Source organism: Baudoinia panamericana, assembly GCF_000338955.1.
Source record: "Baudoinia panamericana UAMH 10762 unplaced genomic scaffold BAUCOscaffold_2, whole genome shotgun sequence".
Taxonomy (NCBI): domain Eukaryota; kingdom Fungi; phylum Ascomycota; class Dothideomycetes; order Mycosphaerellales; family Teratosphaeriaceae; genus Baudoinia; species Baudoinia panamericana.
Window position 1 is genome coordinate 1,255,297 of NW_006911258.1, and position 20,713 is coordinate 1,276,009.

Below are 20,713 nucleotides of genomic sequence, written 5' to 3' on the forward strand. Positions count from 1 at the left end.
CAAGTGCGGACCCTTTCCAGCCTATAGTGAATTGCAGCCGAATGCTATTCGCGAGCTTAGGTGTTCGCGCCTCTTGCACCACAGCACCCGCCACGGCATACTCTACACATCCGTGGTACGAGCAGCTCGGACTCATACAATTTCCGATTATCACTCAACAATCCTTCTGCATCCTGAGCGATGTATAAAAGAAATGTTGTAGCGGATCAGAATAGCATAGCATTTCAAGAGCGCGCTAGACTCGGACCGCTACCGCCACGAACCTTAATCTCTGACCAAGCTAATGCACCTGTTGCAGATTCCAGAAGAAGTCTGAAACACAGCTTCGCAACTCTCAAACACAAGCATGATTAGAGGGCAAAGATTTGAACTCGACCTTGAGGATGATGCTGCAGATGCTCAAGTAGATGTACCCATTGTTGCACCCTTCGTAGGCGATGTTCTCGAGCGCCAACCGACAGCGGCGAAGCCGCCGTCTGCTCCAACCCGGAGGAGCGCCACGGGCTTTCCAGGGCATCAAAAGCGGTCCGTCGACAGCAGGTTCAAGAAGCATCATGCTGGCTTACGAAGCAATCCACAGCCTGCGGCAATCAATCCTGGCCTTGCGTCCGTTGACCTGACCACGCCGACGGCGCCTCCACCGGGCAGTGGCGAGGTCTCAAAGCCGCAATCGTGGGTCGAGGAGGAAAAGCGCCGTATAGACGACGAAAACCGGCAACAGCTGGCAGCCATGTCGCCAGAGCAAATTCGAGAAGAGCGCGAAGAGCTACTTAGCAGTCTCAGCCCTGCCTTCATCGAACGCTTGCTCAAACGGTCGAATATCGACAGTGGCAGTAATGAGGGCGACGTGACTGCACAGGCTGCTTCGACTTCGTCACAAAGCAAAGTGCCCGACAACGTTGCAAAAAAGTCGGTGAGATTCTCCGAACCGTCAGAGGACCTTGCCAATGTGATTGCGGACGAAAATGAAGTCGAGGCGCCAACAGCGGAGCCACTCAATACTGACAGCATACACTTCCCTCGACCGCCGCAACCGCCAGAACTGGATCCGTCTTCGGTGTCATTCCTAGATGACCTACACCAGAAATACTTTCCATCGCTACCAGCAGACCCAGACAAGTTGGACTGGATGCGCCCCGTTGAAGGTATAAGCAGCAGCTACAACCCACTAGCTGCAGCACTCAATGCGAAGGACCTCCGCTTCTCTTTCACTGGCGAGCTACTTGCACCGAAGACTGCATCTATCGTTCCAGTAACGGCTGGACTGCATCATCACGGTGATGCGCCGGATGCGGCGGGTTACACTATCGCCGAGCTGGCTCATCTGTCGCGGTCGAGCTATGCAGCGCAGAGGTGCATCGCTTTTCAGACGCTAGGACGTTTACTGTACCGTCTTGGAAAAGGCGAGTTCGGTAATGCTGGCGAGCCTGGTGTCGATACTGCAGGGGCCGGAGACGGCATGGGCGAGCTGGCTCGGGGCTTGTGGCGGGAGGTAGAGAAGGAAAAGGTCATCGAGACTCTGATACTTGAGGCTGACGGTCGTGGCGTGGATGGCGGCCGGCATTTGAGCGCGAAGACTTACGCAATCGAAGCGGTGCACCTGTGGCGGAAGAGTGGAGGTCGAAGATGGTAAGTCTCATATTACTGCTAGCCAGCGTGGCCAGATTGAGCATGCCGCTAACACTCTCATGTAGGAGGGCTACCTAGCCGCATTGCGTTTAACCCTTTCAGCCTTATATCACGAAGCCATGACCAACACCTGCCGAGAAGTGCCACAGGTCATCAAGTCATAATGCACCGACTGCTTCTTTGCCTAGCGCGTTGGAAGGTGCCACAAGCTTCTCGTGCAGCCCGTGACGTGGAGGGAGCTTCACTGGCTACCTGCATCTACCACACGGTATCGTTAGCGTTGCCACTCACTGCATTCGCTTTGCGTCAGACATACCGTAACTGCCACATACTGCTGAGCAGACGATGTCATTGCGCGCTTTGCAGAGCTTACGGGTTCCGAGATCCTCTCGATCGCACAGAGCAACTTGCATCTGCGCCAGCAGGGGCTGGAGGTTGAAATATCGCTACCAGCCAAATCTGGTGCTCGGATCTCCCGCAACGATAAAGGTTGAACTTGTCTAATACATCTTTGAGTCGTAACCCGTTGTGGCGCAAGAGATGGTACCTCAAGGTCCCAGTCTCTGCGTGCTTCCAACCGGACCCAGCGCCACGCCGTTGGTCGCACCGAGTGGTCCTCTACCAGGCCCGACACGCGCGTTCCCAGTCGAAGGAAGGACGCCATACCTGCCGTATGTCTTCTGGTCGACACTGACGTAGTGTGGCAGCCGTCCAAGTAGGTTGAGCTTGCCTTCGATGAACTTCAGCACCCAATCAGGCGGCGCCAGGAACCTGATATATCCCAGCCCCCACAGATAACCGACTGCCGCGCCGCACATGTGGCCGAGGAAGCTCGTGTGCGGCACGAGGAAGTTGATCACCAGGATGAAGAAAATCGGCGTCGTCCACGTGGGAATCTTGACGCCTGCAAGTTCGAAGTAGGGGTTGGATCTGTATGTCTTCACTGCCTCGTTGGCCAACAAGAGAAACACCCATACACTTGCTCCTACAGCGGCACCGTTTAGGTGGAAAACGTATCGCTCGAGCAGCGTATAGAGGCTACCTGGCAGTGTCCCAAACATACCAGTGAAGAGGATGAACGTCACGACAGTGCCGTGTTCAGCCTCGAAACGCTCGAGCAGAGGCAGTAGGGCGAAGCAGTTGAGTGCGAAATGCAGGATGTTACGGTGGAGGAAAGGGTATGTGTTGAGCCGGTATACTTGTAGTCGGTGTCAGTCATCTCTCCCTTGACCTTGCAGACGGTACATACATGTGTCCAAGCGTATCTCCTGAGGTATCAAAGCTCCCCAGTGTGTGAGCGCAGGCGCAAACAGGTGCGCCACATAAAAGGCCGTGAGCAGGAAGAGCACCGCTCTTGTCGCAAGTGGCAGTCGCAAGAAGTAGCTTCGTATTCTGCGGGCGTCAGGTATCGCGGACGAAGTGGCCATCGGCCTCTCACTTCCTCCCTCTGACAGCGACATCGATCGTTCAAGGTGGGTGGTCCAGCAAATGTGTTCGAATTGCTCGCGTGCCAGGAACGCCTGACGCAAGCGGCTGAATGTTGTCTCCTGCCGAAAGTCACTCAATCAACCAGAGCCGCACGCATGCACCATCCGCATGGTCATCATCCAGTCCAGCGTCTTCGATGCACAGTGGGCAGCGAAAAGTAGCTGCATGACACCGCAAAAGACCGACAATGGGCCTTTGTATGGACCAACACCCTCCAAGCAATCAGGAAGCGTCGACTGATTTGAGTCTCGACAGCCGCCCGCCTGCTTCTCCTGCGCAACTCGCCAATCCTCCTTAAACTTCCACCCTACCTCTCCGCACTATGCATCATTGTCGGCGTGGCATGGCTCTTCATTCTGCCCCTCAACGAGTACTCGCGCGGGACGTACGTTTCCGAAAATGCTATTCTACCCGGCCAAGTCCACACGTACTTCGGTGGGAGCGAACATAATGTCTTCCGCGCGTTCCGGCAAGAGATCTATCAGCTTGCGCACTGGGATGAGCAGGACAGGCTCAACGCGCTGGAGCATATACTGCGAGAGGTGGGTCTGAAACCAGCACAGCAGCCGTTTCAGTTCACGGTCGCCGGCGAGCACATTACAGGCACGAATGTCTACGGTCTACTACAAGGCCCGCGAGCAGATGCTACTGAGGCTATGGTGCTCATTGCAGCTTGGAGGAACTTTGAGGGCGAGATCAACCATTCCGGTGTCGCGTTGGCACTGACTCTGGCCCGCTACTTCCAACGCTGGTCCATTTGGAGCAAAGATATCATCATTCTCATACCGTCAGACAGCGTATACGGACCTGAAGCTTGGGTGTCAGCGTACCATCATGCAGCAGGAGAATCAACTCGCCCTCATAACATCAGCAGTCTACCTATCAGAGCTGGGGCACTCCAGGCAGCAGTGGCCCTCGACTACCCAGCAGGACCCTGGGGTCAACGATTTGAGAAGCTAGATGTGCTCTACGATGGAATAAACGGTGCACTACCGAATCTGGATCTCCTGAACACAGCAGTGCAGGTGGCTAGTGGACAGATGGGCATTGGCTGCAGCATTCACGGCATGATCTCGCACACGGACAGTTACAAAGACCGTCTGATCACCCTCGCTAAAGGCCTCGTCACACAGGCCGCTGGTCATGCTACCGGCCCACATTCAGCCTTTATGCCGTACCACATTGACGCTATCACTCTCAAAACGATCGGTGACGGTTGGCACGACGAGATGAGTCTAGGCCGAACCACGGAGAGTGTGTTTCGAAGCATCAACAACCTTTTGGAGCACCTGCACCAGTCTTTCTTCTTCTACATACTCTTACACTCAAATCGCTTTGTCAGCATTGGAAACTACCTGCCGGCAGCAATGGTTATCGCAGGGAGCTTCACGCTCACGGCGCTTGCTCTGTGGGTTCAAAGCGGACGTTCTCCAGCCGGCGATCGCGCAAGAGCTGCCAGTACCGATGAGAAGCGCGAAGGGACTACGCTAGAGGTCGTGAAGCAGGGTGGCGACGTTGCTCTGGTCCCAATAGCGGTAACCGAGCCGACAGAAAGGAAGATGCTGCTGCCTGCAGTTGTGGTGCCCAGCGTTTACCTTGTGAGTTTCGTGCCGGTCTATATTGTTGCTAATCTTACGAACTCGGTACCCTACCCTATCATTTGCTGCGAATATTGCTCCAGCTGACAAGACGTGTAGTACCTCACACTCGCTTTCTGGATCCTGAGTGGGTTGAGCGTGCTACTTCCTGTTGCACTTGCTACCGGTCTCACCTTCGGCTTCCGTGCTTCTCTTCAGCAACTCCAGCTCTTGCAATCGTTCTCCCTGCTCCTCTTCGGCGCGGCACTCTCAACACTTGCCACGCTAAACTTTAGTCTTGCGTTTGTGATCGGCCTCATGGCTTCGCCAATCAACTTCACTCATATAATTGGTAGTATCTTCTCAGAGGCGAAGCAACACACAAGAGATCCCGGAGGCCGCGCTGCCAGAATGATCGCCATTGCCACGCCTGCCGCGATACTTTACGTTGCAATCTCACCCCCGGCCGTCCTCTACGCGCTGAGTCACCATCTTGGCAAGGACATGGCCTGGTTACTGGCTGAGATGGCTAAAGGAGTGGTCGCTCAAGGTGTCTACACTGCCTTCGTAGTGTGCAGTGTGTGGTGGCCGGCATGGGTAATTGGCGGAGCCGTCATGCTATGTGGACTGTTTGGGGCAACACAATAGAACGAGGTCAACCTTTCCACAAGACTTTCGTCACGACCTCCTCAGACTGGCATTCTGCACGTATCGGTCACGACAATTGACACGAGCGCACGTGACATTAAGGCCCTTCCTTATTCGTGCACAGACTGCCTGCTAATTCTAACGCGGTCTATAGCGTCTGATGCCTGCATCGATCATCTCTCGCCACCAAATCATGACGCCAAAACAACGGCTGTCCCATCGACTACATTCCTCTTATAACCACGTGGATCAGTGGAGACTGATGGGGCGCACGATCTTTGCTCCCTTGTAGGTCCTGTTCGAAGGTTGGGCAGACGGCCCCGCTTCAGGAACAGTCTCCGTCTCAGTTTGGCACGTCCTCGCCCAATGGGCTTGCTTCTTATAGCTTTGCCACCCTGCATCGGACCTATGCAGGTCCATCAAATGACAGAACGATCCAAAAGCGGTTCGGGATATCGTGGGGAAGTAAGGCGCCTATCTGGTTCGAAGGCTGCCCTTTCCGAGCGAGCCTAGGCCGGCCGTACATGCGGCGTCGCAATAGCACAGTTACTATCGTGGCTGCATGTTCTCAAACTCACATATACGCCTCGGGACAACGCATTGCCTCCTCGTTCCACTTTGTAAGACTGTATCGTATCTTCTGCTCACAAGCAAGCAGCAGTAGTCCATCGCCGGTACTTGGGGCCAAGACAGGCTGGTCTTGTTGGCATGGCTCACTCTAATGTGTCCAGCTGTGTGCTGTCAATCGTAGCCTCGTTTTCGAACAGCCTTGACTTGTTCAGACAGCTCAAGGAAAAGCGGAGACGGGGGAAGCGGACGAAGAACGTGGCAAAGCTTGAAGAGAATGAGCTTCGACTTGGCAAATCGCTCAGGCAAGGCCCGGAAGACATTGGACGAGAGTATCAGAAGAGTGTCCAAGCCGCTGGGGATCAGTTCGTTTTCGGTGATGGTGTGTCGACCTCGCGTTATCGGATATGTTTCACTACTGACAATAGTGCTAGCTATTGCACATACTTCGCTGGCCGAGATCCTGCTCAACATGAACACAGGCCTAGTGGGCATCATCACCTCCTTTCTGCAGGACAGAAAGAGCGTCAAAGTGGACTACCACTCGCTCACCAGCCTATCCGAGCGCTCGCGCATCGACACCTGCCGTGCCTTGCAGCAACTGTATAGGCGGATCTTACAGTCAAGGCCAGCAGCACTTAGCTACTCCAGCCTCCCACTGCCGCAGATTGCTTGGCAGACCAGGTCAAGGGCCGACTCTGCAGGCGACAAAAGACAGGATAGCCGGCCAGCGCAGCCTGTGAAGTCGAACAAACTCCACCGACCGACCATTGCCCGCATCACGATCGAAAACTCTTCGAAGCCGTCGCAAATTGCTCTTGTAAAGCCAGCAGAGCGTCGGAAACGAGCTGGCTCTAGTCGAACGTCATCAAAGGCAGAGTCAATGGCAAGCGGCAGCAGCACACCTTCACCCTCTCCACCACCGTATGAGACGATCTGCACGTCAGATGCCAGGGCCGCCCGCCCACATGCTACTCATTGGAACTCGATGCCTGATGTCCCAAAGCCTCGACACATGCGATCCGCTGCTCCAGTCCGAGGGTCTCCAGTGCCACAGCAATCGGAAGCTCTACGGTCCACGAAGTCCACCTCCCAGCTCGACGCTCGATCTGCATACAAGCCAACACCTGGCGAGCTGGATGTCCCACCATTACCCAGCCTACCGCTTACCGAGATCTATCAACGGAGCCGTAAGCCGACGCCGACTTACTACTCGATAACATCAGAAGGCACCAAGCTTGGCGAGATCCCGTTGCACAAATGGCCGACACCGTTTGACTTTGACGCCATGAGCGTGATGAACCACGAAGCTGAGGGCAATGGTTGGCCCGTCAATCAAGCGGGCAGTTCTCCTCCGAGAAGGAAAGGGTTCGGACTGTTCCGGTTTTTCTGGAAGTGATAGAGATTCAGCGCCGTAGTACACTGGCTACTAACTTACATCATGGCCTGCACGACGCTATGACGAACGATCACGAACTGCACGTAAGAAGCGCGGCGTTGAGCGTCTGTCGCAGTAGCATCGTTATATCTATTAATGTCGGCTATATATTGCCATATTCCAGTCTCCTTATCATCACGTTAGTGTAGTGACTTGAAACACACATGACGCCAAACTTTCATTAGATATTGTATCAATCAGTCGGCGCTGCGGACATTGCCGGCATGGGCGGGTGAGAGCCCGATGGCCGTGCTTGTATGTCCTCTTGTCTGACTGCCGAATGTGTTACACCGATGTCCAGTTCAGGCGTGTTACGCTTGGCGTAAGAGGAAATAATGGACTCGGACAGTGAACGAAGAGTTGCGCCTCTTTGTAGCTTCACAGTAGCAGGCTCTGTTTCTGGCAACGGGCTTGGCGTACGCGCAGACGGCGGCTTTGGAAGCTTCTTGTGCACGCCCATGGGTGTCCTGGGTCGGTGTGGTGGGCTGCCGACTGTAAACGTTAGGGGTGGTGTTTTGGATCTCAACGCTGCAGCAGTGGCGGAAGCAACCGTTCTCTGGGCTGTATCTGGACCTTCTTTAAGCGCAATCCCGAGGCCTGATAGCGCATCGCCATCTTGTGCGGCTGGCCGTTCCGGATCAGCACTCCCGCTACTATGGACGCTGGATGCGCTGTCACCGTCCGGCGTGGGCGGTCTTGCACTCTGTACAGCCTGAAGCTTTGCGATTGTCGCCTGCGCTTTCTTGAGATCCTTCCTATAGCCTCTAACGTCCAGCTTGTAAAGCACTATTTCCTTTAGGCAGTACTCAACTTCCCGTCCTAATGACTGCATATCTTGCTCAAGGTTAGCTGTCCTTGTAGACTGGGAAACGATCTTGGCCTTCTCGGTGGCGTCCAACAACGCATTACCTTCAACCTTCGGCGTTGCAGCTTGAATGTGCTGAGCTGCGAAGCGACTCTGTCGGCGCAACTCGCTGTGTAGAAGACCATTATATCGCTCTGAATCAGCTCGTGCTACGGCGAGCATATGCTTGTGATCGCGCAATGACGCTTGAAGCTGTGTCATTCTTGCGGCATCCGCATCTGTCTGTAACACTGGTGGCATCTGCTCTAAGCGACTGATCTTGCCTTTCGCCTCCGCCAGAAGTCGTCGCAACTCCAGATTCTGCTGCAGGATCGGATCTTGGTTGCCAGCAATCCCACCGACATCCGACTTGGTACGAATGTGCCTGGGACGGCATTGGCTGTTCTTCTCCGGTAGTGCAAGTGTCGTGTCAGAAGCATGCCGACCATTGGCGTGGATGAGCCGGCTGCGCAGATCCTGGACTTCTTGCCTGAGTGACTGTTCGCTTGCGCTAAGTTTGAGTATCTGCTGCGAGGCCTCGTGAAAGCCTTCGAGGACATCGGTTCGCTCAATATTCGCAGCGGCGAGGCGGCCCTCGAGGTCCGCAACAGTGTTTCGAAGCGTCTTTTCCTGCTCCTTGGACTTCCGCATGATGTCTTTGAGTTGGATGATGCGACGGTCGCTTGTCTCCACCGTATCGCGGAGATGGTCGCGTTCCCGACGTACCTCACCGGACTCTGCTTGCGCCTTCCTCACAAGGCTTAACTTACGCTTCAGCGCCTCTGCCTCCGCGACTGCTTCTTGCGACGCTCGCTTCTGACTTTCGAGTGAGCTGGATGATCGTTGAGTAGTCGCTGAAGCTCCTGCACTATGCATCTCGTCACTCATGACTCGCACATGCGAGGTATCGAGAGACAGCTCTCGCTTGCTGACTCCCTGACGCAGATCACTGAGCCCATGTCGGCTTTCCAAGAACTCTATGTACGAGCGGCTGGACTCGAGCTCCCTTAGGTGTGCTTCACGTAAGCTATGGAGGTGAGCTTCGTGCGTTGATCGCATGATGGTTATGTGCTCAAGCAGTGCCCGTTCAACATCTTGCTGCTGTAAATTCGAGCATTGCGAACAAGACTGTTTCGTTACAGATGTTGTCAGCTGCGGTACGGCCGAGCTGCTGCCGACTCTAGAGGAGTTGCTTCCTGTTCCAACACTCGAGCGCTGAGAGAGCCGTGACGAGACAGCATACAGCGAGGGGCGTTTTGCGGCCTGCATCGTTTCTCCAACATGGCGAGTTTCAAAGAGATCATCGCCAGCTATTGGAAGCGTCGCGTTACCGAACTTTCTCGAGAACCGTTGCGGGCTGCTACTTTGAGATCGAGGTGACAGCTGCGCAGATGGATACAGGGAGGTCTGAAGTGGAAACCCGTCGCTACTACGAACGGGAACATGTGGCAGGCTGTAAGTTGCCTCTTGCGGACTGCTCCGGGGCCTCACAATGCTCGTACCTAGTGCAGTTTGAACCGGAGACTGGACGACCGGTTTGGTGGCAGTGCCGTCTATTGACTGGTGTAGCGAGAGTATCGAGCGCTTGCTTGCAAGGAGAGAGCCGGGTAGTTCGACCGGTCCCACAGATGGTGCCTCGACGAGAGGTGTAGATGGTGCTGTATGTGATCTCGGTCTTCCATACATCGGCGTAAGGCCGTTACCACGCTGCGCTGACAGATGTGCGGATATGTGTGGTGAGCGAAGCATGTCGTTCATGACCGCCATGAGACTTGTCGCGGATTGCACGGCAGCATCATGTAGCGCGATAGACTCGTTGTGCACAGGTGCATGCTGCAATGGCGACATTGACTCTAAATCGAAGGACGGTGGTATTGCTTCGCGCCGGGACCTGCCAATATCCTTCGAGCACGTCAGTATGCCCATTATGCTTCAATGTTGCCCTGACCGTACCTTTGCTCCTTGTTCGAGATCCATTCCTTTGATGCTGATACACTCGGCGGGTATGGGTACCACACCAGCCGAGCGATGTCCTTCTGGGGCATACTTGCGGTCGCCTTTCGTCCAGGTAAAGAACTTGGACGACATGTTCCGAACATTGCCAGAGCAGAGATGGTATCCGTGAAAGTACAGGGAAGGTAGCAGAGAGAGTCAAAGAGAAGTTGCGAGTATGAATCAAGAACATTGACAGGGACCCGAGTACCTATTGACAGCGCGAATGTGGACAATGATGTGGCTGAAATGGTAACTGACCGTCAATCACCGGACATATAAGCGCTGAGGCTGAACCGCTAACGCAAACGATGCTCCTTCATCTTGGTATGCGTCTTTGGCAGAACATCCGACCAACGCGGCTGTAGAGGAACGGTAAGAGGTCAGAACAGGCGCACCAGACGTGCCATCAGACAATGCGAACCCTTCATCTTGCAGGGGCCTAAGGATCAAAGCTGCTGGACCCGGCACGCTGGATTTGGCGCTGGCGTGGTCTGAAACGTACGAGATTAGAGTGCGCTGCTATGAGATGTTGCCTTCGTCCAGAGTGCCGTGATGGTGCCGTGACGGAAAACCCTGGGCAGGCTCAACTTGGGAAGCGCTCGGAGAGGTGAAGCGGTGATGGATCGAGAGGGCGGACTTTGCCGCCCCACGCGGAATCACTGTGGCTCTAGAGATAGCTACACATGAAAGAGGATTGCTTTGACATTTTGATTGGAGTTCTGTGCACCTGTGACATCTGAGTAGGCAAGCGGTCAGAATCTACTCAGTCTTCATTGCTACCACAGCGGTCAAATTATCCCGGTCCAATTGGCGGGGATTGGGGCCTCTCGATCACCCCGATCATTTCAATTCTGGAAGCTCAGCCTTATGCCTTCCGTCTTACTCGCATGAGGTTTATGCAGCACCGGTGAGGGTGTTTCGATCCGCTAAGCCGGGAAACGACATCTGACCTTCGGCACCCAACTCTGCCGAAGACCTGATAGGATCTTCCCGTACAGCCACGAAATAGTCTCAGTAAAGGTACTTCGGGGCCAGGACCTGTCCGTACCGGCCGTAACTGCGGAACTACAGGATGCCTTCGGAAGCTGGTCGTTTTGAAGGCGGTCGAAGGAGATCAAGCTCCTCCTCTATCTACGAGAAACCGCGTGAACCAAGGCGTGAGCATGCGAGGTCCCGCAATGTTCGCCACCGCGAAGCAGCGTCGGGGGTTGGTGAAGCTCCGGACGCGCAATCGCTACGTCGGCGCGGAAACGAACGTGATCGCTCCGTAGTATCCTCGCGGAGCGACCGTCAGCAAAAGCCCGATAGACGGGAGTATCGGCGGAGGCCTCGCTCACGGTCAAACGAACGTTCACACGACAGAAGGAGATCAAGCTCACCACCATCGCGGAAACGTAGACGATCATACAGTCGGTCACGCTCACCACCAGGTAGATCCCGTGCTCCCTTGCCATCGCAAGTCGACGCTTTCAAGGGCAACAGCACCGAGGAGATCCCAGGCGCAGCGCCTGCGCCAGTGAAGCAAAAGCCGAACTTCAAGCCCACCGGTCTCCTGGCAAGAGAGGCAAACACCGTGGCCGGTACCACAACAGTGCTCAAATACCATGAGCCGCCCGAGGCACGAAAGCCGAAGCAGCAGTGGCGCATGTATGTTTTCAAGAAGAAAGACTTGCTCGACACCATCCATTTACACCTACGGAGCGTCTGGCTCGTGGGCCGAGATCAGAAAGTGACAGACTTGCTACTCGAACATCCGAGCATCTCCAAACAGCATGCTGTGATACAATTCAGACACATTAGCACGACCAACGAATACGGTGACAAGAGCAGCAAAGTCAAACCCTACATTCTCGATCTTGAGAGTGCTAATGGGACGAAACTGAACGGGAAGAAGATTGCCACCAGCCGCTTCGTTGAGCTTGTTGACGGCGATGTTGTAGCTTTTGGAGACAGCGAGCGCGAGTACGTGGTTATGCTCCCGCCACCGGATGGCTAAGGAACATGTAGAATTAGGGCAGATGACTGCAATGTCCGCGCCTCTTTCGCGGAGATTCTGACACGACGCCGACGCCTTGACTCTGCTGCAATGCTGGTTGCGTGGCAGGCGGTCGGAGACAGTATGATCGGAATATGGCGAGGGATGCCTACATTGGCTATGACATATCCCGTACGTGCCGAAACCTCCAGTCACTGCAATACTCCTCCACCTCCTCATCGGACGCCCATCCCTGCCACTCCGGCACCGTCTCAATGAGAGCCTGTACCTCCGCCACAGTGTCCGCCGAAGCAGGCAGGTGCAGGCGTCTAAGATTCTGCAGCCGACGGTCACCATCTTGCAGATCCGTCTCCCTCACCACCTTACCGCCATCTCCGTTTTCGAGCCAACTGCGCTCCAGAAATACTCGCGTGGCAACAATGACTTTCCGGACCATCTCCTCCGCATTGCGCTCCTGTGCTTGGCGCGTGAGTAGTTCCATACGGTACTCGACCGTGAACTTGACCACGGCAAGGATACCCGCGTAGTCCGCCATCCAGCCGAGGGCTCGCACGTAGGCATGCAATACAGCCGTGCTGGGTGCAAGTAGCAAGCGAGGCAGACGGGCGTCCGCTGGCGTGGTCTGAGAAGCCTCCGTGTCTAGGCCAACGAGCAGGGCAAACTCATTCTTGAGACGCTTGGAATGACTGCTACTTCGAAGCAGGTCAACTGCTTCACGGACCGCGCTTCTGTCGGCCACATGTTGGTCCGCTTGCGCGAGGTTTGTTCCAATGTCTCTCTGCAGTATTCTGCAGCAGGCTAAGGTGGCATTCTCGACAGCGATGCACAAGTAGTGGAATCCATACATATCTAGGTCCACGTGCAGTTCCTGCAGCATCGCCAGGGTTCGCCGCACAAGTCGGTAGGCCAAGATGGCACCTTTCTCATTGCCCAGACCACTGTCACTTTCGGATTCCTGCATTTCTCCGCTTTCGCCAAGGAAGCGCATCGACTTGAGCGTCTGTTGATGCACAAGACCGCGCAGCACGGCATTCCAAGCAGGCCTGAAGGTAGGGCGTCGGATATGTAGCAGTTCCAAAGCGAAAACCAGTGGATGTCGCAGATTCAAGCTCTGCTTTACAAGAAGAGGTTCCGTGCTATAGAAAGTCGGCCAGATAGGACGGGGCTTGTGTCGCTTCTTGGCCATTGGCACATTGGGAAAGCGACAGAGAAGCTGAATGACAGCTGTGAACACGGGTACTGGAATGTCATTAGCATCGACATGCGGGTCCAGGGAGAGCATGCGATGGATTGCCGGCTTGTAGGGGCTGGTTTCGAGGTAGTGAAAGCCGAGCTGTAGTCGACTAGCGTTGGCCACGATGAACGCAAGCGTCGGGCCCGAGAGGGTTACGCCGCTAATGCAGAGCTGGCGATGGAAGCTGTCGACGGTGGGTACTGGAGTACGAGTGTACGTGTAAAGGTGTATTGATGGCGGAAGAGGCTCGACTTCTCTTCGGTCTCCTGGCAGAACGTGCTTACTCTTACGAGCGTGCTGTTTGCCACTGGCTTCCGCCTGACGCTGCTCTTCAGAATGGAGCTTCTTAAAGATGGCGAGCAAGACATCGGGATTCGAAGGCAGCTTGGCGTCTTCATAGGCAAGGTAAGCAGCCCATGCCTCTTGCGCCGTGCGGGTGGCAGAGATCCGCGCCACCCACACTTCGGTTTCGGGACCGTTAGGTATGCCTTCGGTTCGCATGTAGGCGCGAGTCTGGATGGTAGGCGTCCCGTCAACGTCCCAACCAGCGTACATTTCCGCAGCTCGTTCCCAGGCCGTCATACCGTAGCCTGCCTCCCGCATCCTCCGTAACGTGACCCCAACACGTGTCATGCCGTACTCTGGAGTGATGAAAGAATCCATAGCGGTACGTTCATGCTTCCACGGCGGCCAGGACTGCGCCTTTAGCTGCGCCCACCGTTTCTCAGCCGTCGTCTTTGATTGAGTCAGCTGAATGCGCATCACGGCACGGTAGCCTTCCCGAGTGATCTGGATCTGCGGTTCGTGTTCAGCCATGTAGGTTAAAACGCGAACTATCGCTGCCTGCTGAAAGTGTGCATCGCGAAACGGTTGGACCGCCGTAGGCTCCGCGATTAGGCTCATAGCTCTGTTCAGCAGCAGCGTTAGATGCGATAGTCTTGGAGCGGAAGCCTCCACAGCAATCGTATTGCTAGGTGAGACATCCAGAAGCATGAGGCGAGTGATGCTTTCAACCGCGGATGGCCAGACTTCCCGTGCATGACACAACAAACGCATGAACAGCGTGAAGGCCACATTTGTGCGTTCCAGTACCGGAGAGTACTTGGCATCTCCTCGTTGATCCTCGCCCACTTGCCATAGGAATTGTAGGAGTACACGGACAGTCCTCGCACTGAGATGTGGCCTACGGAGCAGGGACAACGGGAGAAAGAGCGGTGGCGCGCGCCCACCTTGAACGGCATAAAGGTTAGCAAGGTCTTTCGCTGCATCGTAAGCGTCCACAGCGGAGACTATGCGAGCCCAAGCTGCAATGTCATCGATGGTGTGCCCTTTACGATGTAGAGACTCGGCCTCGTGGCGAGTCAGCTCGAATGGAGCATCCGAAGCTGCTCGACCGATTTCCTTCCAGGACTGGACATGCGAGACATAGCTTTCCGTGAGAGCTCTTAGACTAAAGCCTGTTGAGCGTACCCTCTGCGGCTGCTCGACCACCTTAGCATCGGTTGCGTCAGACGCCCATAACTCCCGGTCGTCAGGGTGGTTGATGTGACCATCCGCAAAGCCTGGAGTGTGTGCAACATGTTCTGCCCTGGCAGTGCGACTGTCTGCAAAAGTCGATACCTTCCTCAGGTCATCTCTCCATGCTCGCTGCCTGATCTCGGTGGTTGAAGACGTGTCTCGCAGCCGCGAAGGCTTTTCTGCATGATGCACAGACGTATCGTCACGCCCAAGACTCTCCTGTATGGCCGCTGCTGTTCCTAACCCGCCTTCTCGGCATCGTAGCGAGTGGAATGCTCGCTTGCGCGCATGGGGAAGGCACGCAGCTGGAGGCTCACGAGCTTTCTGGGCTCCATGATGCGCGTTGCGGCCAACATTGACAAGCACCAGCCTCAGCTGCCGGCCAAGCGGCGTCAGACCTCCATGTGGCATGCATCAACGGGTACACCTGCTTGCCGTGGATGCGATATGGCTGTAAGCTGAAAGCGAGCAAGACGGAGAAGCGATTCATGCTCCAGCACAATGGCCAGAGATTCACCGAAAATCAGCCGGGCAGATTGTGTCTCATGTAAGGGCTGCCGGCGCCCGGAAACCCTCAGCAGTTTGTGGCAGAGTCCACCTTGTCCCATATTGCCGTCTTATCTTGTACAGGGCAAGCAATACTACCTGGTGTCAAAGCGATTGTGTGCCTGGTGTCCTTGGCGAGTGTGAAGTGTGAGAGGATCGACTACATTGTCACTTCTGCGGCCATCGGCGGGCTTGAGCGCAAAGGCAAAGTCGCGTCTCTCAGCACGCCAACCCTCTACTGCGGACCCCGGCCGCTTGCACGTCGCGCATCATGGCCACCACCAACGGCACCCTCACCCCGCCCGCTACCCTCGAGCCTCCTCACACCACCTCCGCACCCCTACAAACTTCCGCCCTCAAGCGCAAGCGGGACGACGATAGCGATGCGACTCCACAGAAGAATGATGAAGGACCAGCAAGCGCGCCTTCGCGTAGCAGACAGACGCAGCTGGACATTCTTGAACTGCTCAAACAATACGACACCACGCGCAGCTTCCTCGATGCCATCATCGACACCGATGAATATGCCGAGCCCGCAACCAAGAAGGCACGCTTATCTGAGTCACCGCCGAAAAGGACCATATCCGCTAAGCTCGCCGCGGGTGCATACGCCTCCTTAGCCTTGATCAAGACCGATGCAACACTAGCAAGGAAGGCAATAGAGGCATCGACGAGGCCCAAGGTCAAGGATGAGGACAGCAGGCTTGCAAGTCGGCCGTCCATCGAGGATCTCAAGCAGATACAGCGAGCCAAAGCACTCGAACAATTCATCGCGGACGCTGTGGACAAAGAGCTCCAGTATGAAAGCATACACGCCGACGCAAAGCTGGACGCCAGCAAGGTGGTCAATGGGTTCAGCGCAGACACCAAGCCTACATCCTCTGGCAAAGTGGGTACGGTGCTCACCCTCTTCGGCAACGCTCCGACGCCCAAGCAGCTCTTCTCCTCAATGCAGAATCCTGTGATTGAAGAAACGCACGCTGCGATCAAGACAGAGCTACCGGTGGAAGAGATGAGTCTTCCGAACGGGCTGACAGCAACGAAGATCATGCCTGCCCCGCTAGATGACGGCAAGAAAGGCCCAACTTTCGAGGAGGCTTTTGCACCGCCCTACAGTCTGCCCGCGTTGCACCCGCCCAAGCCGCACAAGCGATCATCCACCCGCGATACGAGCATCACGTGGGAGTTCAAGGATACCATCAGTCGCGGCTCGAAGAAAGGCGGCTACACCGTCCAAAGCTTGACCACCGGAGACTGGCTTGGGTACGGCGGTGTCGATGCAGCTGACGGGTCGTCACCGCGGGAACGGCGTAAGCAGCGTGACCGGGCGCTCAGCGGCGGTGCAGATGGCACGAAAGAACGCCCAGATGTGTCGCTGTTGGAGGAGCAGCAAGCGGCGGAAGAGGAGGCGCTGTTCAGGCGAGCGTATTCCAGCTTCGCGCCTTCACACGATAACACGAAATCGGTGATTCCTGCGGAAACGAGAAGTCTGCTTTGGTGGCAGAAGGTAGGCGAGCAGCGGTTTGTTGAGACCTTTGCGATAGACCCGGCACTCTCCGATGAGTATGCCACCACGGCAGACGCCCCAACACCGGTCCAGCATGTCGATGTGAGCGACGATGCAGCTTTTGGCAAGGTGCTTGACGAGCTGGACGAGCTCGAACAAGACATGTTGGACGTCGAGCCGGCCACATCGAAGACTGATGTTGAAGCCATTCTACGCGCCATATCTGAGCTTCTCGAGACGCTTGCTTCACATCAGCGTATTCGCAACGCCACAGTGTCAGCTTCATCCTCCGGGACACGCCCGCCAGTCAGCCCAGCACCCGTGCTTGCTTCTCGCATGGGCAAGCCTGATGAGCCGGCAGAGGACGAGGTGCACACCTACCATGCTCTGCGCCGCGAGCTCGCGTATCTGATCTTGAGATTGCCGCCTTATGCGGTGGCTAAGCTTGACGGCAATCAGCTCGCCGAGCTCGGTGTTAGCCGCCTCATCCCAATCTACGCCAAGGATGTTCGAGGAACCATGGACGAAGACCAAGTGGCACGTCAGGCCAAGCATAATGCCATCGCTACTGCAGCAGGCATCGCCTCGCTCACCAGAGGCAGCTCGACTTCCGGCCAACATTACAGCTCGACCGCTTCACGAACACCCGCCATCGGCCAAGCAGCCAACACGAGATACGGCGCGTCGACGCAGTACACATCCTCACGTACCCCCTCCACGGCACCGCAGCCCCAACGCCCCGTCAGCAATCAGTCCACGTACGGCAGTGGTAGCACAGCCACAGGCACCGCACCGAGACCCACGTACAACCCCCAGTCAACCCAGTCCTACACCCGGCCCGGTGCGACGCAATACGGAGGAGGAGGAGGAGGAGGAGGGCAACAACAATACTACCAACCCTCCCGGCCCCAAACCAGCCACACCCCAGTCAACTACGGCGGCTACACCCAGCCCCGACCAGCCAGCACGACCAATTACAACACCGCATCCGCATCAACTCAGCCGCAACAGCAGCAGCAACAACAACCACGACCCTACAACCCGGCAGCGAACGCAGCAGCATACCAATCCAATCTCCAGCAGCAGCAGCAGCAGACAACGCACCGAACGGCTTCCCCAGCGAACGTGCAGCCGCGGCCCATCTACCAGGCGCCGGCCCAGCAGCAGCAGCAGCAGCAGTCAGGTTCGGGCAGGGCGACGCCGACGTCGACGTATGCAGCTGTTGCTCCCTCGCAGCCGCCGACGCCGGTGAATGGGTATCCGAGGCCTGCGCCGACAATGGCGGTGGCGGCGAGGGGGGTGAGTGGGACGCCGCAGCCGCAGGTCAACGGGGTTTGAATCTGAGTAAGAGAGGGGATTGGGATTGATGGGACGTGATGTGGGGTTTTTTTGCATTGGAGTAGTGGCGGGTAGATGCGGGCAAGGAATTGACCCTCTTTCAAGTGTGGCATATCGTAGCTTTCGTGGTAGGAGAAGACGTACGATTTTTGTGGACTCGTCACTTTGGGTCGTCAAGTTTCACGGCTATGCTGTGATAGACTGCGGTTGTTCGCTTCTCCGAAACGACTACGCCCATAGAGAGGTGTAGAATCAAAACAGAACCATAGCAGAACACAGAATAATATAGAACAACCAACTGTACCAATGTTTCACATACATACGCCTAAGACGGATGATTTGCACGATTGAGAGGAAGAATGATTGGGTCAACAGCTCACGCAGAGCTCATGCTTCATGGTGCTATCGTGGTATCATACAGAAGCAAACACCCTAAGCTCTGTGGCTTTTTTGAATATGGAGTCGCGCTGTTGTAGCTCAACGCTCACCGTCTGCGAAGAAGTGGCCGACGATGGCGGAGGTGGGTCGATGCAAGATGAAGAAGTTGTTTACTTGTTCATGCCGAGCATGTCCTTGGCGGAGTCGATGATGGAACCGCCCTGGTTGCTGCTGGAGTGCGAGTCCTTCTCACGGCTCGCCTTGTCGCCAAGGGACTGGGTGGTCGACTTCTGGTCGTCCGGCATGAGGTCGCTGTGGCAATGTTAGTGAACGGAATCTTGGTTAGGTATGAGCTGTGGCAATGGCGTACCGCTGGGCCTTGTCGGCGGTGTCGGAGACACCCTCGGAGATCTTGTCGACGGTCGACTTGCTGTCGTTGGGGGTCATCTTCTCAGACGCCTCTGTGGTACATGTTAGCGGGGTAGCTTCGTTGTGTCCGGGTGGTTGTACACACTGTCGGTGAAATCCTTGCGGGCACCCTCAGACATTTTGACGGTGTTGTTTGGGTGGTTTGGTTTGGTGGGGATTGGTTTGTTTGGTGAGATTGAATTGGATGGAGTGCTTTGGTTGTGTAGGAGCAAGAGTGTGAGAGCCCGACCACAGGAGCTTCTTATGCAAGCGAGCTGAAGCACTTTTGGCACGTCATCCGCGCGTCACAATGTTTGTGAATGCATGTGACCCTCAGCCAGTGGAGGGAAAGAACAGCTTACCTGGTGCGGTAAGGTAAGGTTAGCTTCCAGTCGCTTCAGCCACGGGCAGCCAGGCACACCGCGGGCAGGAACGGGTAAAGGCAGGGCAGTGCTCCTCACTCCCACTCCCCTTCATCTTCTCTAGTCTGATCACATGGCGCCGAGTTTGCATCGGAGACAGCCAGCTGTGGCTTCTACCCTCACTGCTGGTTGGCCGGAGACACTTGGCCTGCAAGCACGCGGATCGAGATGGCTTGTCGACTTGACGTAGCCGCAGTGCTCTAGATCCAGCCAGCTGTGCCCTTCCCTCTCCACACCTCATCATGCCCCGACGCCACTTGCTCTGCTAACCTCGGCGGCACTTGGTCGCTTGGCAAAGTGGCTTTCGGCATGTCATGGTGGGACGTGGAATGACCATGGAGGCAGGGGCGTGTGACGTTGCGTCGGCGGCTGTGTTGCTGTGTTGATGCCCCGCACTTGGAAGGTACCCTACGTCACTGGCTGCCCCTCACTTCGAAGCACGCGCACGTGACCACTTCTCGCTCCTTTCTTGTCGATGTTGTCAACAACGCCAACAGTGGCCGGTCGACAGTGAGAGGCGTGGAGATGTAGAGACTCACAGCGTACACCCTATTGTTTGCAATGGTGTGTGTCCCGCTGAACATGCCTGCCACCTTCCGCCAGTGAAAACAACGAGCCAAGTGATACCATATGTATATCCTCCATGTCTCGTACTGCAGCACGAGGCTAGACATTCTCGCTCAGCCCTCTGACATCGCCCACAATGACCACAACAGCGCTCGTCACCCGCTACAAACTCGTCTTCTTCACCCCTCCGCAATCCCTCGCGGCCATCAAAACCGCCGTCTTCGCCACGGGCGCGGGGACACAAGGCAAATACACCGAGTGCTGCTTCACCACCCCCGGCGTGGGTCAGTTCCGACCCGGCGATGGTGCCAAGCCCGCCATCGGGATGGTAGGGAAAGTAGAGGAGGTCGGAGAAGTTCGGTGTGAGATGCTGTGTGCAGGTGAAGGTGTGGCCAAGGCTGCAGTCGAGGCTTTGAGGAAGTAGAAACGTGTCCCCCGCACGAGTTCCACGCGTGGGTTGGTAGACTGACGTTCCGGCCAGAGCGCACCCGTACGAGGAGCCGGCATACGAAGTTTACAAGCTCGAGGCCTTCTAATTGACCGTATAGCTCTTCCTCTACGGCGGGAGATCAATGTGATCAACCATTACCAGACGACCTTATCACACCAACGC

The 20,713-nt window shown here is 55.9% G+C and overlaps 10 protein-coding genes across 10 annotated transcripts; 6 read left to right on the forward strand and 4 right to left on the reverse strand.

Annotated features, from left to right (window-relative positions):
- Window positions 1-253: 253 nt before the first annotated feature.
- On the forward strand, window positions 254-2,008 carry BAUCODRAFT_30424 (uncharacterized protein). Its single transcript, XM_007674838.1, has 2 exons — window positions 254-1,629; window positions 1,695-2,008. The coding sequence occupies exons 1-2, from the start codon at window positions 347-349 to the stop codon at window positions 1,705-1,707; spliced, it is 1,296 nt and encodes a 431-aa protein (XP_007673028.1). The 5' UTR covers window positions 254-346; the 3' UTR covers window positions 1,708-2,008.
- BAUCODRAFT_30429 (uncharacterized protein) lies at window positions 1,951-3,128 on the reverse strand. Its single transcript, XM_007674839.1, has 2 exons — window positions 2,879-3,128; window positions 1,951-2,827 (listed from the first exon to the last, which is right to left on the reverse strand). Exons 1-2 carry the CDS (start codon window positions 3,087-3,089, stop codon window positions 2,178-2,180), a joined length of 861 nt encoding a protein of 286 aa, XP_007673029.1. The 5' UTR covers window positions 3,090-3,128; the 3' UTR covers window positions 1,951-2,177.
- A 252-nt stretch (window positions 3,129-3,380) lies between these two features.
- BAUCODRAFT_64112 (uncharacterized protein) lies at window positions 3,381-4,802 on the forward strand (the record flags this gene model as incomplete). Its single annotated transcript, XM_007674944.1, has 1 exon — window positions 3,381-4,802. A coding segment is annotated over one exon (1,422 nt), but the record flags the coding sequence as incomplete, so codon positions are not given.
- Window positions 4,803-5,897: 1,095 nt separating this feature from the next.
- BAUCODRAFT_359274 (uncharacterized protein) lies at window positions 5,898-7,424 on the forward strand. The gene is made up of 2 exons (XM_007675238.1): window positions 5,898-6,291; window positions 6,344-7,424. Exons 1-2 carry the CDS (start codon window positions 6,051-6,053, stop codon window positions 7,306-7,308), a joined length of 1,206 nt encoding a protein of 401 aa, XP_007673428.1. The 5' UTR covers window positions 5,898-6,050; the 3' UTR covers window positions 7,309-7,424.
- BAUCODRAFT_359251 (uncharacterized protein) lies at window positions 7,425-10,768 on the reverse strand. The gene is made up of 2 exons (XM_007675239.1): window positions 10,145-10,768; window positions 7,425-10,093 (listed from the first exon to the last, which is right to left on the reverse strand). The coding sequence occupies exons 1-2, from the start codon at window positions 10,277-10,279 to the stop codon at window positions 7,541-7,543; spliced, it is 2,688 nt and encodes an 895-aa protein (XP_007673429.1). The 5' UTR covers window positions 10,280-10,768; the 3' UTR covers window positions 7,425-7,540.
- A 596-nt stretch (window positions 10,769-11,364) lies between these two features.
- Window positions 11,365-12,182, forward strand: BAUCODRAFT_145322 (uncharacterized protein; the record flags this gene model as incomplete). The annotated part of the gene is made up of 2 exons (XM_007675240.1): window positions 11,365-11,453; window positions 11,621-12,182. The coding sequence occupies 2 exons, from the start codon at window positions 11,365-11,367 to the stop codon at window positions 12,180-12,182; spliced, it is 651 nt and encodes a 216-aa protein (XP_007673430.1).
- A 157-nt stretch (window positions 12,183-12,339) lies between these two features.
- BAUCODRAFT_119555 (uncharacterized protein) lies at window positions 12,340-14,232 on the reverse strand (the record flags this gene model as incomplete). Its single annotated transcript, XM_007675241.1, has 1 exon — window positions 12,340-14,232. The coding sequence occupies one exon, from the start codon at window positions 14,230-14,232 to the stop codon at window positions 12,340-12,342; it is 1,893 nt and encodes a 630-aa protein (XP_007673431.1).
- A 2,154-nt stretch (window positions 14,233-16,386) lies between these two features.
- BAUCODRAFT_30434 (uncharacterized protein) lies at window positions 16,387-18,606 on the forward strand. The gene has a single exon (XM_007674840.1). The coding sequence runs from the start codon at window positions 16,529-16,531 to the stop codon at window positions 18,323-18,325; it is 1,797 nt and encodes a 598-aa protein (XP_007673030.1). The 5' UTR covers window positions 16,387-16,528; the 3' UTR covers window positions 18,326-18,606.
- A 267-nt stretch (window positions 18,607-18,873) lies between these two features.
- On the reverse strand, window positions 18,874-19,251 carry BAUCODRAFT_145325 (uncharacterized protein; the record flags this gene model as incomplete). Its single annotated transcript, XM_007675242.1, has 3 exons — window positions 18,874-19,015; window positions 19,074-19,164; window positions 19,218-19,251. 3 exons carry the CDS (start codon window positions 19,249-19,251, stop codon window positions 18,874-18,876), a joined length of 267 nt encoding a protein of 88 aa, XP_007673432.1.
- Window positions 19,252-20,121: 870 nt separating this feature from the next.
- Window positions 20,122-20,636, forward strand: BAUCODRAFT_102194 (uncharacterized protein; the record flags this gene model as incomplete). Its single annotated transcript, XM_007675243.1, has 2 exons — window positions 20,122-20,520; window positions 20,582-20,636. The coding sequence occupies exons 1-2, from the start codon at window positions 20,237-20,239 to the stop codon at window positions 20,634-20,636; spliced, it is 339 nt and encodes a 112-aa protein (XP_007673433.1). The 5' UTR covers window positions 20,122-20,236.
- Window positions 20,637-20,713: the final 77 nt, after the last annotated feature.

What these genes read in the sequence shown, in the direction of transcription:
- BAUCODRAFT_30424 (XM_007674838.1), top strand. Translation starts at nt 347, where the DNA reads ATGATTAGAGGGCAAAGATTTGAACTCGACCTTGAGGATGATGCTGCA.
- BAUCODRAFT_30429 (XM_007674839.1), bottom strand. Translation starts at nt 3,089, where the DNA reads ATGTCGCTGTCAGAGGGAGGAAGTGAGAGGCCGATGGCCACTTCGTCC. An exon ending in GGAGATACGCTTGGACACAT is followed by an intron (nt 2,828 to 2,878) that starts GTATGTACCGTC and finishes ACCGACTACAAG; the next exon opens with TATACCGGCTCAACACATAC.
- BAUCODRAFT_359274 (XM_007675238.1), top strand. Translation starts at nt 6,051, where the DNA reads ATGGCTCACTCTAATGTGTCCAGCTGTGTGCTGTCAATCGTAGCCTCG. An exon ending in TCAGTTCGTTTTCGGTGATG is followed by an intron (nt 6,292 to 6,343) that starts GTGTGTCGACCT and finishes CAATAGTGCTAG; the next exon opens with CTATTGCACATACTTCGCTG.
- BAUCODRAFT_359251 (XM_007675239.1), bottom strand. Translation starts at nt 10,279, where the DNA reads ATGTCGTCCAAGTTCTTTACCTGGACGAAAGGCGACCGCAAGTATGCC. An exon ending in ATCTCGAACAAGGAGCAAAG is followed by an intron (nt 10,094 to 10,144) that starts GTACGGTCAGGG and finishes ACGTGCTCGAAG; the next exon opens with GATATTGGCAGGTCCCGGCG.
- BAUCODRAFT_30434 (XM_007674840.1), top strand. Translation starts at nt 16,529, where the DNA reads ATGCCTGCCCCGCTAGATGACGGCAAGAAAGGCCCAACTTTCGAGGAG.